General features: G+C 49.2%; 1 protein-coding gene across 1 annotated transcript in view; it reads right to left on the bottom strand.

Moving 5' to 3' along the window:
* Positions 1–11,076, bottom strand: part of agap1 (ArfGAP with GTPase domain, ankyrin repeat and PH domain 1) — a 110,786-nt gene that overhangs the window by 25,092 nt on the left and 74,618 nt on the right. The window contains 3 exon segments of the mRNA XM_065952208.1: positions 7,827–7,988; positions 9,340–9,504; positions 10,865–11,033. Coding sequence (XP_065808280.1) covers positions 7,827–7,988; positions 9,340–9,504; positions 10,865–11,033 — 496 coding nt within the window.

The following is an 11,076-nucleotide window of genomic DNA, read 5'->3' as shown; positions in this document are numbered from 1 at the left end:
ATCCTCCGTTTGGTCCACGCTCTGATCAGAGACACAATACAATGCTGATCCGAGCTCTGGATCAGGATACCTGCCCCCCCCCCGAGAGACTTTCATGACACGGCGTCCTGATACATTCATACAAGTTTAAAAAATCACAACAACATGTCAAACATCAAAGTTAGACCCCATTACAGAGTCTCCTGGTCCTGGACTGAAGGACACCTGTTCTCCTGATCCGACCCCTCCTGACCTTTGTGACCCTGCCCCCTGAAGCCAGGATGTCACCCAAATTAAGCCCCCCCCCCCCCCCCCCCTTTTCAGAGAGGTCAGTCATTACAATCAGAGTCTGCTGGAGGGGGGACACATGGATCAATTACCCAGAACCCCCTCAGAGGTTAATGGGCCAATCAGGACTCAATTAGACTGAACGAGTGTGTGTGTGTGTGTGTGTGTGTGTGTGTGTGTGAGTGTGTGTGTGTGTATGACTGTAGCAGCAGTTGAACATCCTGGTTCTTTGAAGCAGCTTCAGCAGATCTGAAGACGTGTTTTGTCGTTTGTGTGATGTCATCAGCAGCTCAGAGGTGATTTCAGAGCTCAGACATGAACCTGAAGGAAACATCTTTTATGTTCTAATAAAACGCTTCAACATCGAGCGTGTTGTCGGAGGTCTGAGGGAGGTTAGCAAGCGCATGTGGAAACATTTACAGAGAGGATGTGAAGCGGTGCAGGAGCAGAGTCGGTATCATCACAGAGACAGATCAGACAACAAGCAGCTTCTGTTTACCATTAACCCCGAGAGGAGGGGGGGGGGCTTCATCAAAGGACAGCCTCCAGCATTAGGGATCTTTCCCAGCATGCCTGCTGTGACCCGCTGTACATTCAGAGAGTCGTTGTTTTCACTTTTACCTTCAATCTCTAAAAACAAACGGCTCTGAAAGATCGCACTGTGGCGCTCTGTAATCACTCCTGACACTTTGAGACGAGCGTTTCAGGAAGCAGCAGTTTCCTGACGAGAGCCGCGAGTGAAGCGGTGAGAAGATGAGAGGTTTAATCAGTCGGAGAGCGGTCACGGCCGGCCCGCGAGGGAACGACCATTTGCTCTTCCTCAACTCCAGTCATTTGGCTAATTGGGAGCGTCTCAGAGCACCGGAGCTGAAGTTCCCCTCCGGCTCGGATCGGGATAATCAATGGGCTCCACTGAGGGGGGGGAGACGAGGGGAGAGGGAGGACGAGAGGAGAGGGAGGACGAGAGGAGAGGAAGGACGAGGGGAGAGGAAGGAAAAGAGGAGAGGTAGGAAGCGAGGAGAGGGAGGAAGAGGGGAGAGGATGGTAGAGAGGAGAGGTAGGAAGCGAGGAAGATGGGAGAGGATGGTAGAGAGGAGAGGTAGGAAGCGAGGACGAGGGGAGAGGAAGGACGAGGGGAGAGGGAGGACGAGGGGAGAGGGAGGAAGCGAGGAGAGGTAGGAAGCGAGGAGAGGGAGGACGAGAGGAAAGGTAGGAAGCGAGGAGAGGGAGGATGAGAGGATGGGAGAGCCTGAGGCCAAACCAGCGGATCAGAGAATCTTCCACTTCCAGGAGAAAAAGACAAAAACACCTTCAGTGAATAAAGTTTTCCTTTTCCTGTTCTCTGCTCCGGGCTGCAGAAGAGCTGATTAGTTGATGATAATTAAAACTTGTGTTTACAGGCTCAAGGTGAACCAGGATTTTTACTTTTCTGCAGCTGAGTTCTGCCTCTCTGATGGAAAAGTCAGTTACTTTGTGTGAGATATGAATGATGTCATGCTGTCTGATGCACGCTGTAGCTCTCGTTTGAGGCTAGACAATAAGAATACATCGTATGATGATTGGTCATGTGACCTTATTGACCAGTCTTTATTTAAAATCCAGAGTAAAAATGATTTTGATTCCAAACGAGACAAGACCTTCAAAAAGTGAGTCTCTGATTCTGAGGAACATCGAGAGCAGCAATCATCTGGCTCCAGATGTAAAGAACACCTGGCTCACCTGCTGCCCTGTGTCTAAACTGCACATCCAGCAGAGAGGATGGGATCCTCTTCCAGAGTGTGTTTGGAGGCTCCCGGGTCTCCGTTCTAATCGAGAGCCCACCCAGCGAGCGCCGGTTGAGCCCCGCGGGGTCGGGAGCAAGAGCCCCATCATAATTAAACTCCCATGATCCTCTGTTTTCAGGGCGGGGGGGAGGTTTGGCTGCTTGACAATTATGGAAACCAACAATCCAGAAAGGGCCTGCCTCTGCGCAGCGTAAATTAAATGCTGTTTCGGGATTTAAATGCTGCACGCTGACCCAGCACAGCGAGACGGATAATGAATAAAACGAGGGGGGGGGGGGAGGGGGGGGGCATCAAGCTGAACAACACGACACACGATCAGATCTAAAGACTTAACAACTCATCTCTGTATGTAAAGAATCACAGAATCTAAAGTAGTCCTCCTGAAGTTATTTTCTTCTTTTCTCGTCATTTTGCCCCCTGCTGGCCGTCAGACAGAATGCAGGTTTCCGTCTTAACGTCAGGCCTCGAGGCGTCGTCATCGTCTTCTATCCGGTGTGTTTGTGTTCAGGATCAAACGTGTGTATAAACACACACACGCGGCGGGGCGGCCGCTCTGTTTTTTGGTAATTACTGCGAACGCTCTGGGCTACTGTGGGCGACATTCTCACGGAGAGAGGCGGCGCCGAGGCAATTTGTGAACTCTGACACGGGTAACCTTTAGCAGCAGAAACAGAACAAACCAAATCTACAGCATTTACAAGACGCAGGGGGGGAGGAGGGGGGGGGACATGCATACAATCCTGTCGTCAGGGGGGTGAGGTGTCGAGTCAGCCCAGCACGCCGTGTGTGTGTGTGTGTGTGTGTGTGAGAGAGACAGGCAGGACGGTAGGTGCAATGAGAGGGGAGGCGTGGGGGAGACAAAAGGGGGGCCTGGGGAAACACAAATTAAAAGCCTTAAATGTCACCGCACACAGTATTGCTTTGCGACACAGGTCATTACTCGCCATATTATTCTCAGCCTTTTACAACATTAATAACCTGGAAAATATTACAGCCGATTGTTCACAAGTCTCCCTGAAAAAGAAATATGGAGGAGGGGTCCCTGAGCAGGCACGCAGACATCACGACTAATCGAAGGTGATTTAAAGCGTCTGTGGGCTCGCCATCTCGCCATCGTGCAGAGAGGCGGAGACACCCGAGATATGTAACACCTGAACCTGCACGAGTCTGACTCAAAGGAAAGATAGGTAAACATCCACCTGTACACACATAACTCTCTGCAGGGTGTGTTTGTTTCATCAAACCCTCACAGAGGAGGGGGGCGGGGCACAAGGATGTAAGGAGGCACGCCATGACAGACGGGAAGAAGACGGATCAAGATATCGAGAAGGAAGCACTGATTTGGTGATTTTCAGGTCTGAGGAAATCGAGGTTAAACGTGGAAACATGACTGTAGTGACTTCCTTTAAGGACTCACAGGTGCAGCAGAGGCTCATGGGTAATGTAGTTCTACACTTTAGAAAGGATGACTCCACAGTGGACTCATCTTTCAGCTGTAAATCACCAATCAGTGCTCGCAGGGTGACGCAGGGTGACACAGGGTGCACGTATGACCAAGGCGCTCCGTCCTGCAGTGGGCGGGGTCAGAGTGGGTGGGGTCCACCTGTCCGTCACAGGTCCACCACTGCAGTTGTTTTTTTTTTACCTTCTGAGTTGTGCAGACTGTTGATGTAAATGCTGCGAAGACTACCAACACGATTTAGTTTCCACGCTCTACGTTTGGCTGCGTCCCCCGACGGCAGGAAGAGAGGAGAAGAAGAAGGAGAAGAAGAAGAAGGAGGGGTAGAGGAAGAGCAGAGCGGAGGAATCAGACAACATTAAAAAGAGAAATCAGAGAAAACATGGTGGAGAGAGTCAGGCGTAACACAGCAGAGTTCAGGTAGCTCAGTGAGGGGGCGTGGCTTTGCACAGAAGTGGGAGGGGCCAATGACCACAATGAAGGGATGAAGTTTGCAACATAACATGAGAGACCAGAAAAGCATGAAAAGCTGCTTCAATGATGTTTGCACCAAAACAGAAACTTGTGACTTTTCATCACAGATCGCTGACTGACACCAACAACAAATTACAAACAGAAAGAATGATCCTCAAACTGACTTTATAAAGACGTGATTTCTCGTCCCCACTCGGCATCTTATCTCTGCTCTCTGACCTCGCTCCTCTTAAACCCTGCGTGGGTAATATTTACTGCCCCGGGGCTACTGAGCGCATTTTACACCAAAGCAGGGCGTGCAGACGATGAAGTACAGTCTGCTCTTTAAATGTTACTCTGCTTGTTTCCCTCTGCGCCCCTCCTCGTCCTCGTCCTGCAGACGGCGAGGCGCGGGATAAGCGAGGGCTTTATATCGTCTTAAATGAAACACAAACAGTAAAGCTGCTCTCAGCTGTGGAGGCGAAATAAAAACACATCATCATTTAAAAACGAATCAGAGTCGCTTTAAAAAGGTCACCGCTCTGAGCCCAGAGAGAGAGAGGGGGGAGAGAGGGGGGGAGACAGAGAGAGAGAGGGAGACAGAGAGAGAGAAATAGAGCGAGAGAGGGAGAGGAGGAGACTGAGAGAAAGGGAGAGAGAGAGAGGATAAAAAGTACCCGACCTAAAAAGCCTCTGCATGTTTCTAATAAGCTCGACGAGCAGAAACGTGCTCAAACTAGGATCAATATTTAAAATAATAAAAGCATTCCAAACATTCCTGACTCCAATGTGTCCTTGCTCAGGTGTCTGAGAGACCACCTGGACTCTCCTCAACACTGACCATCTTTGTTTTTCCAGCTGTTTGACCCCCCGCTAACCTGCAGGGAGCGTCCGCCTGATTAAAAGACGCGATGCAGGTGAACACACCTGCTGATCAACACACACACACACACACACACACACACACACACACACACACACACACACACACACACACACACACACACACACACACACACACACACACACACACACACACACACACACACACACACACACACACACACACACACACACACACACACACACACACACACACACACACACACACACACACACACAGTCCACCTTTGTGAGGAGTTCACTGGTCGACGTATCAAAGCACAACAACAAAAACTCTCTAACAGGAATGTGATCCTGCTGCTACCCATGTGTGGCCACTTCAAACATCTTACGCTCGACGTGTGTGTGTGTGTGTGTTTGTGTGTGTGTGTGTTTGTGTGTGTGTGTAGGTATTTTTCAGGTCAACTTTAAAGCCTTTGAATGAACAGAGGGTTCAAACCGAGCGAGTTAACGAGAACCGATGTCGAGGCTGTGATCAGCAGGGTTCAGCTCACACAGGTGAGTGTGTGTGTGTGTGTGTGTGTGTGTGTGTGTGTGTGTGTTAGTGTCGCAGCAACCTTCACCAACAATCATGGCTGAAGAGAACAGAAACCTGCACCGAGGATCCAGTGAATCTCTGGGTTAGAGAGAGACGAGACCAGGACTACAAAGAGACGACAGATCCTCCAGAGACCAGAATCATCAAAGACCAGACTCTGATCATTGCTCTGCAGGACGGCTTCAGAATCAAGAAGAACGATCCACATAATGTCACGTCATGTTGACATTTAAATGGTCACATTTTTCACCGTGGACGAGAGCGAGTGAGTAAAAGACGGCGATCATCTTCCAGAGAATGTGTGTGTGTGAGCTCCTACCTGGGGGAGCTCGGCCTCAGAGGGCGGTTCCCCCTCATGAATTACCCCGAGCCTGCCGCTGACACGGAGATACTTCACCTGCCCGCCCGGCGTGACAGGCGGCGAGCCGACTGAGCGCGCTCAGTGCTTAATGGCTAAATTGGGAAGACTGTTACTAATCGCTTATTGAATAATGAAAGTGACACAGCTGATAAAAGATTTCAATAGGGTGGATTATTTATAATATTTCACTTAAGACTCTCCGGCTGAGTAATAGGAGGGCGAGTCTGAGCCGACCACCAGTCACATAAGAAAATGTTCAGAGGAGGAGGAGGGACGACTGAAGCAGGCGGACAAAATATCTGAGATTAGAGGAGAGACGGAGGAAGGAGAAAGGAGAGGGAAACAAGGAAACAAGGAGACGAGAACAGAGGAGAGAAATATAGGCAGTAGTAAAAAAAGAGGAGGGAGGAGAGGAAAGATAATGCGAGGAGGATGGAAAAAAATATAAAAAAAGAGAAGGAAGGGGAAGTAAGAGAAGGAGGAAGGAAATGAGGGAGGAAAGGAGGAAGGAAAGGAGCGTTTGGACGAGGAAAAAGAAAATTGACAGGAGAAGGAAGGACAAACAAGATGAGTCTAGAAAAACAGAAAAAAGAAACAAAAAAAGAGAGATAGGAAGAGGGGGAGAGGGCTGAAAGAAGGACAAGGAGACAAGGAAAGGAGACGAGGTAGTAGCAGAGGTGGGAAGAACTATAAAGATGAAAAAAAAAAAAAAAAACAATCCAGGGAATAATCCGAGGACAGAAAGTAAGAGGATGGAAAGAGAAACAAAAAGATTAAATTAGGTTATACGGAGAGAAAAATAGGAAAGGAAACAAAGGAAAGGAAAGGAGAGGAGGAGATAACAGGAGAAGGAGGAGAGATGAAACAGTGTGAGAGTCTATCCGTCACTTTCTCTGTCAGCTGCTTGAGACGTCCGTGATGGAGAGACCAACATTACACATCTGCTGCGGCCGCTACAGCTGTTCAACCAGCCGTACTGTGTGTGTGTGTGTGTGTGTGTGTGTGTGTGTGTGTGTCTGTATCAAGTGTGTGTTTCAACCACTTTGTACACTCTGTATTCACTAAGCAGCAACCTTGTTCCTCGAGTGACCACTAGAGTCTGTCTCCTGCAGTGAGTCAGTCCCCCATAGAGCGCCATGTTAAAAAGCTCATGCTAATTGCTGACATTTTCCCTTCATGACATCACAAAGGGCAGTAGCCCCTCCCCCAGGTGGGTGACACAGCTAGGTGTTTGTTCTGCCCTCTGAGTCTGCCTTCCCACCGTAAACAATAGGACATGGAGCAAGAAAGCACTGAGTACACCCAAGCACCTTCCAGAGAGGGGGCGTGGTCAGACACAGCTCATTTACATATTTAAAGGTACAGGCACAGAAACAGCCTGTTCTGAGCAGGGCTGAAATAGAGGGGTTTATAGACATGATCAAATACAGGATCAGAGTGGATTTAGAACAAGAGACTTCACACACGTTTTGCTCCGTTACCATGACAACAGACGTCCTGAATCTAAACAAACGGACCTGAAGTGAAGTCCAGACTAGCGGTTCTGGTCTGACACGGATCAAAGCGTGCACCAAACGTTGATGGTTATGTTACAAACTGATTCACGTTCACAGCAGAGAGGAGGAGGAGGAGGAGGAAGAAGAACAGGATGAAGAGATGAAGGGCTGACAGAATGAGAGGATGAGGAGATCCGTCACTCAGGAGCTCAGGAGTCTCAGACGATCACATGACTGCGTTTCCCAACCCCGGTCCATCAGAACAGCATCCTCTCTGACTAAGACCTTGGATACCCAACAGAATGGCGTTTAACTATTTTAAAGTAGATGAAGGTTCACGATTGGACGGATGATTGGAGAATTCTCCAGCGGCCGCTCCAAGTGTTAAATTTTGTGAAGTATATGAAAGTCTGTTTAGTTATGTTTTTGGATGCTTTTTTAAAATAAAACTTTTTGATTTTCTGTTCCCGTCTGTGGCTGTCAGACTTTGTTTCCAGGGGGAACATTTACGCTGTGAGACCAGGGCGGGGAAAGTGTGAGGTGAGGGGAGGGGAGATGGCGTTACCTTCCGCAGTACCAGAGAGGCCGTCGGCTTTGAAGTTGCTTGTGCTCTTCTTCCTGCGGTGCTTCTTGCGGTTGGCGTGCGGCGACGGCGGGGGCTCTATCTTTGGACTGGTGGTGCTGGAGATACTGGGACTGGAACACACCGAGTCTCCCAGACCAGTATCTGAAACCACAAATACCATTAAAGACAGATCAGATCCTGAAACTGGAATAAACCTGGAGACAAAGAACACAATTGATGAAGTCTGATGAGGTCTGCAGGATGGGGGGGGCGATCAAAGCACTCTCTCTCTTTCTGCCTCCACTCATCATGGCGCACGCTGACAGCTGTTACTAGCGGCGGAATAAAATAACATTCAGCTTCCATCAATATCACGGTGCGGCGGCGGCTCTGACATGGCCTCTGTGTGTGTGTGTTGGGATGAAACACATAACAAACACGTATACACACAGGCGCTGGTCGGCGGCGGCGGTGTCCCGGCGAGCGGCAGACAGCCCCCAAGGACGGCCATAACTTATTTTACAATCGTTTAGTCTCAGCTCAAGTGGAAAATGTGACAACTTATCTCTGCTGACAACACGCCATCCCCGAGAGTGCAATTAACCGCCGTGGATTAACGGCCCTCCCATCTGCACGCCGCTCTCCATCCACTTCACCCCCCCCCCCCCCCCCCCCCCCCCAAAGCCTCAGGACTTCCTGCTTCACCCTCCCTGCAGCCCTCCATCAGCTCTCTCCTGATGTTTGTCCCTCCTGGGCTTCCTTAACTCTGAAACTCATCAACAGTTTGGACACCAGCTGCTCCCACCGACCAATCAGAGCAGCAGCTTCGTCTGACTGTCATCTTTAAATCAGAGAAACAAAGAGGTCACCATGATGTCACCATGTTGACGTGTCTATTGTTCTTAAACTGTAACAACGTCTCAGAGTGCGCCCACTAAGACACTGAGACACTCTGGAGTTCATTTTCAGCTTTAAATTGTATCTAAACTTTCAGAGCTAGAGGTGTGAACCGAGCCTTGTGTGTGTGTGTGTGTGTGTGTGTGTGTGGCCCCTGGGAGTCCATTTAAAAGCATTTCACAGCTTTAAACGTTATTTGAGGAGAGCTGGGGGGCACAGAGCTGACGACAGAGCTGTCAGTCAAGATTATCGTCACAGCAACACACACCCGTCCTGACAGCTGTCAGTCGTAGCATCTCAGTGTGTGTGTGTGAGTGTGTGTGTGTGTGTGTGTGTTAACTAGTCACACACGTATGCACACAAACAATTAGAGACACACACACTTAGTTTGACAAACAGTTCAGCAGAATTAGAGGCTCTGTCAGCTGGATCAATAAAGAGACAAACGATAGGCCCCACTGCGCAGCTGCACGCTGGGGCCCTGTGGGCTCCAGCTGGAGCTGCATGTGGAGACCTAGTATGTATGATTCACTTTGTGTTGAAGTTATAAATCGTTAACTTTTCCACCTTTTCATGCAGAACATCTTCCTGTAAAAGTAAAACTTTTGTCGTTTACCTGTGCTGACTCCTGAGTTGGCGATGACGGTGGCGTCCGTCCACTGGTCGGCGCTGGAGACGGAGTAGGAGCGCTGGTGCATGCCCTCCAGACCGCGGCTGTTAAAGGACACCAAGCTGACGCCGCTCGCCATCTGAGACACCGACGAGCTGCTGGTCACCGAGCCTGAGAGAGAACGCCATGTTTATTTGAATGGGTGTGTATGTGACTTCCTGTGCGTCTGCAGCCAGCCTCTGGAGGATTTTACACTTCAGCTCCGGCTTCTTTTTACGACACCAGAGGATGCTGATTCAGATTCAACACTTCATTTTTGTAACATGCTGTATCATAAAAAAACGTCCTGGTCGATGCTCAAATCAGCGTTTTCATCAGTCCGCTGAAACAGACACTCTTTCTCTTATTTGAGACAAACGTGCTTTAAAAACTGAGCTGAAATGATGTCGTCCCTCTTTATCGTGCAGCAGATGTGTCCATGTAACACACACACACACACACACACACACACACACACACACACACACACACACACACACACACACACACACACACACACACACACACACACACACACACACACACACACACACACACACACACACACACACACACACACACACACACACACACACACACACACACACACACACACACACACACACACACACACACACACACACACACACACTCATGAAAAGCAGCTTCTTACAAGCTGGCTGCTTAAATCAAACCCTTGAGTTAGAGAGAGGCTGCGTGGTCCAACAGCCGGGTGAATCACTCCCCCCCCCCCCCTCCCTCTTTCTCTCATTACAGCTCATTTCTTGGTGCTGGCTGAGTGGAGCCAGGACTCTGATTGCATTAATATTCATGACAATAATTAGTACATGGAGTACGGCTCACTGAATATTCATGCTATTAGCTCGGGCCTCCTGGATCCTTGCGTGTGTGTGTGTGTGTGTTTGATTTAGCCGCCTCATAAGAGCTGCTTTTATGCCAGTGTGTGTGTGTTCTCGTTTTCCCTCCACCTTTTGTTTTACGACGTCTTCCTTCAGGTGTAAGGGAGCGTTTTGTGTGTTTCAAGGCTGAACTCCTGTTTTTTAATCTTTGAATGCTCAACCTTTATTGATTCACGGAGGACAGAACATGCCGTCGTTTATGATGAGGCATCAAGAGCGGCAATTAGAGGCACGATTAAAACAGGAATGCAGTCACGGCAGGTTAATTATTCCTCCGCAGCTTTAACTTATGTAAAGGAGCAACTTTAACCCTCAACATCAGGACAGTTTCAGTTAAAAAGATTCTTCATTTATGACCATTTAGCACATTTTCTGATCGTCTAAAACTTCATTTATGGATGTTTTTCTGCTTTGTGCTGATTGGACGCTGCAGAGGAGAGAACGTACATTAATTACTCATCATGATTTTGAACTTTAGGAGGATACACCTGCACTTTCTGGAGATGAATATCTTCCTGTTATCTGACGCGACAGACGTTAATCAGGTGTTAAAGATCTCAGGTGTGTCTCACCTGGATTCTGTCCCAGCTGCAGGTTGCTCATGTCCTTGGTCAGCCCGTTGGTTTTGGGACTCGGCAAGGCGGCGCAGGTAGACACGGCGCGAGGCGGCCTCTTCCCGGGGACCTTCACCGTCGTCCTCAGCAGGTCGATCTCCTTCCCGTGGACGTTCTGCATGTAGTCCTGAAACATCGGAGAGTCAGAGAGTCGGTGGTTAGTGCTGCAG

The sequence above is a fragment of the Labrus bergylta genome, chromosome 24 (assembly GCF_963930695.1).
Source record: "Labrus bergylta chromosome 24, fLabBer1.1, whole genome shotgun sequence".
NCBI lineage: Eukaryota > Metazoa > Chordata > Actinopteri > Labriformes > Labridae > Labrus > Labrus bergylta.
Note: the sequence above shows the minus strand (reverse complement) of the source record. Positions and strands in the feature narration are given on the sequence as shown.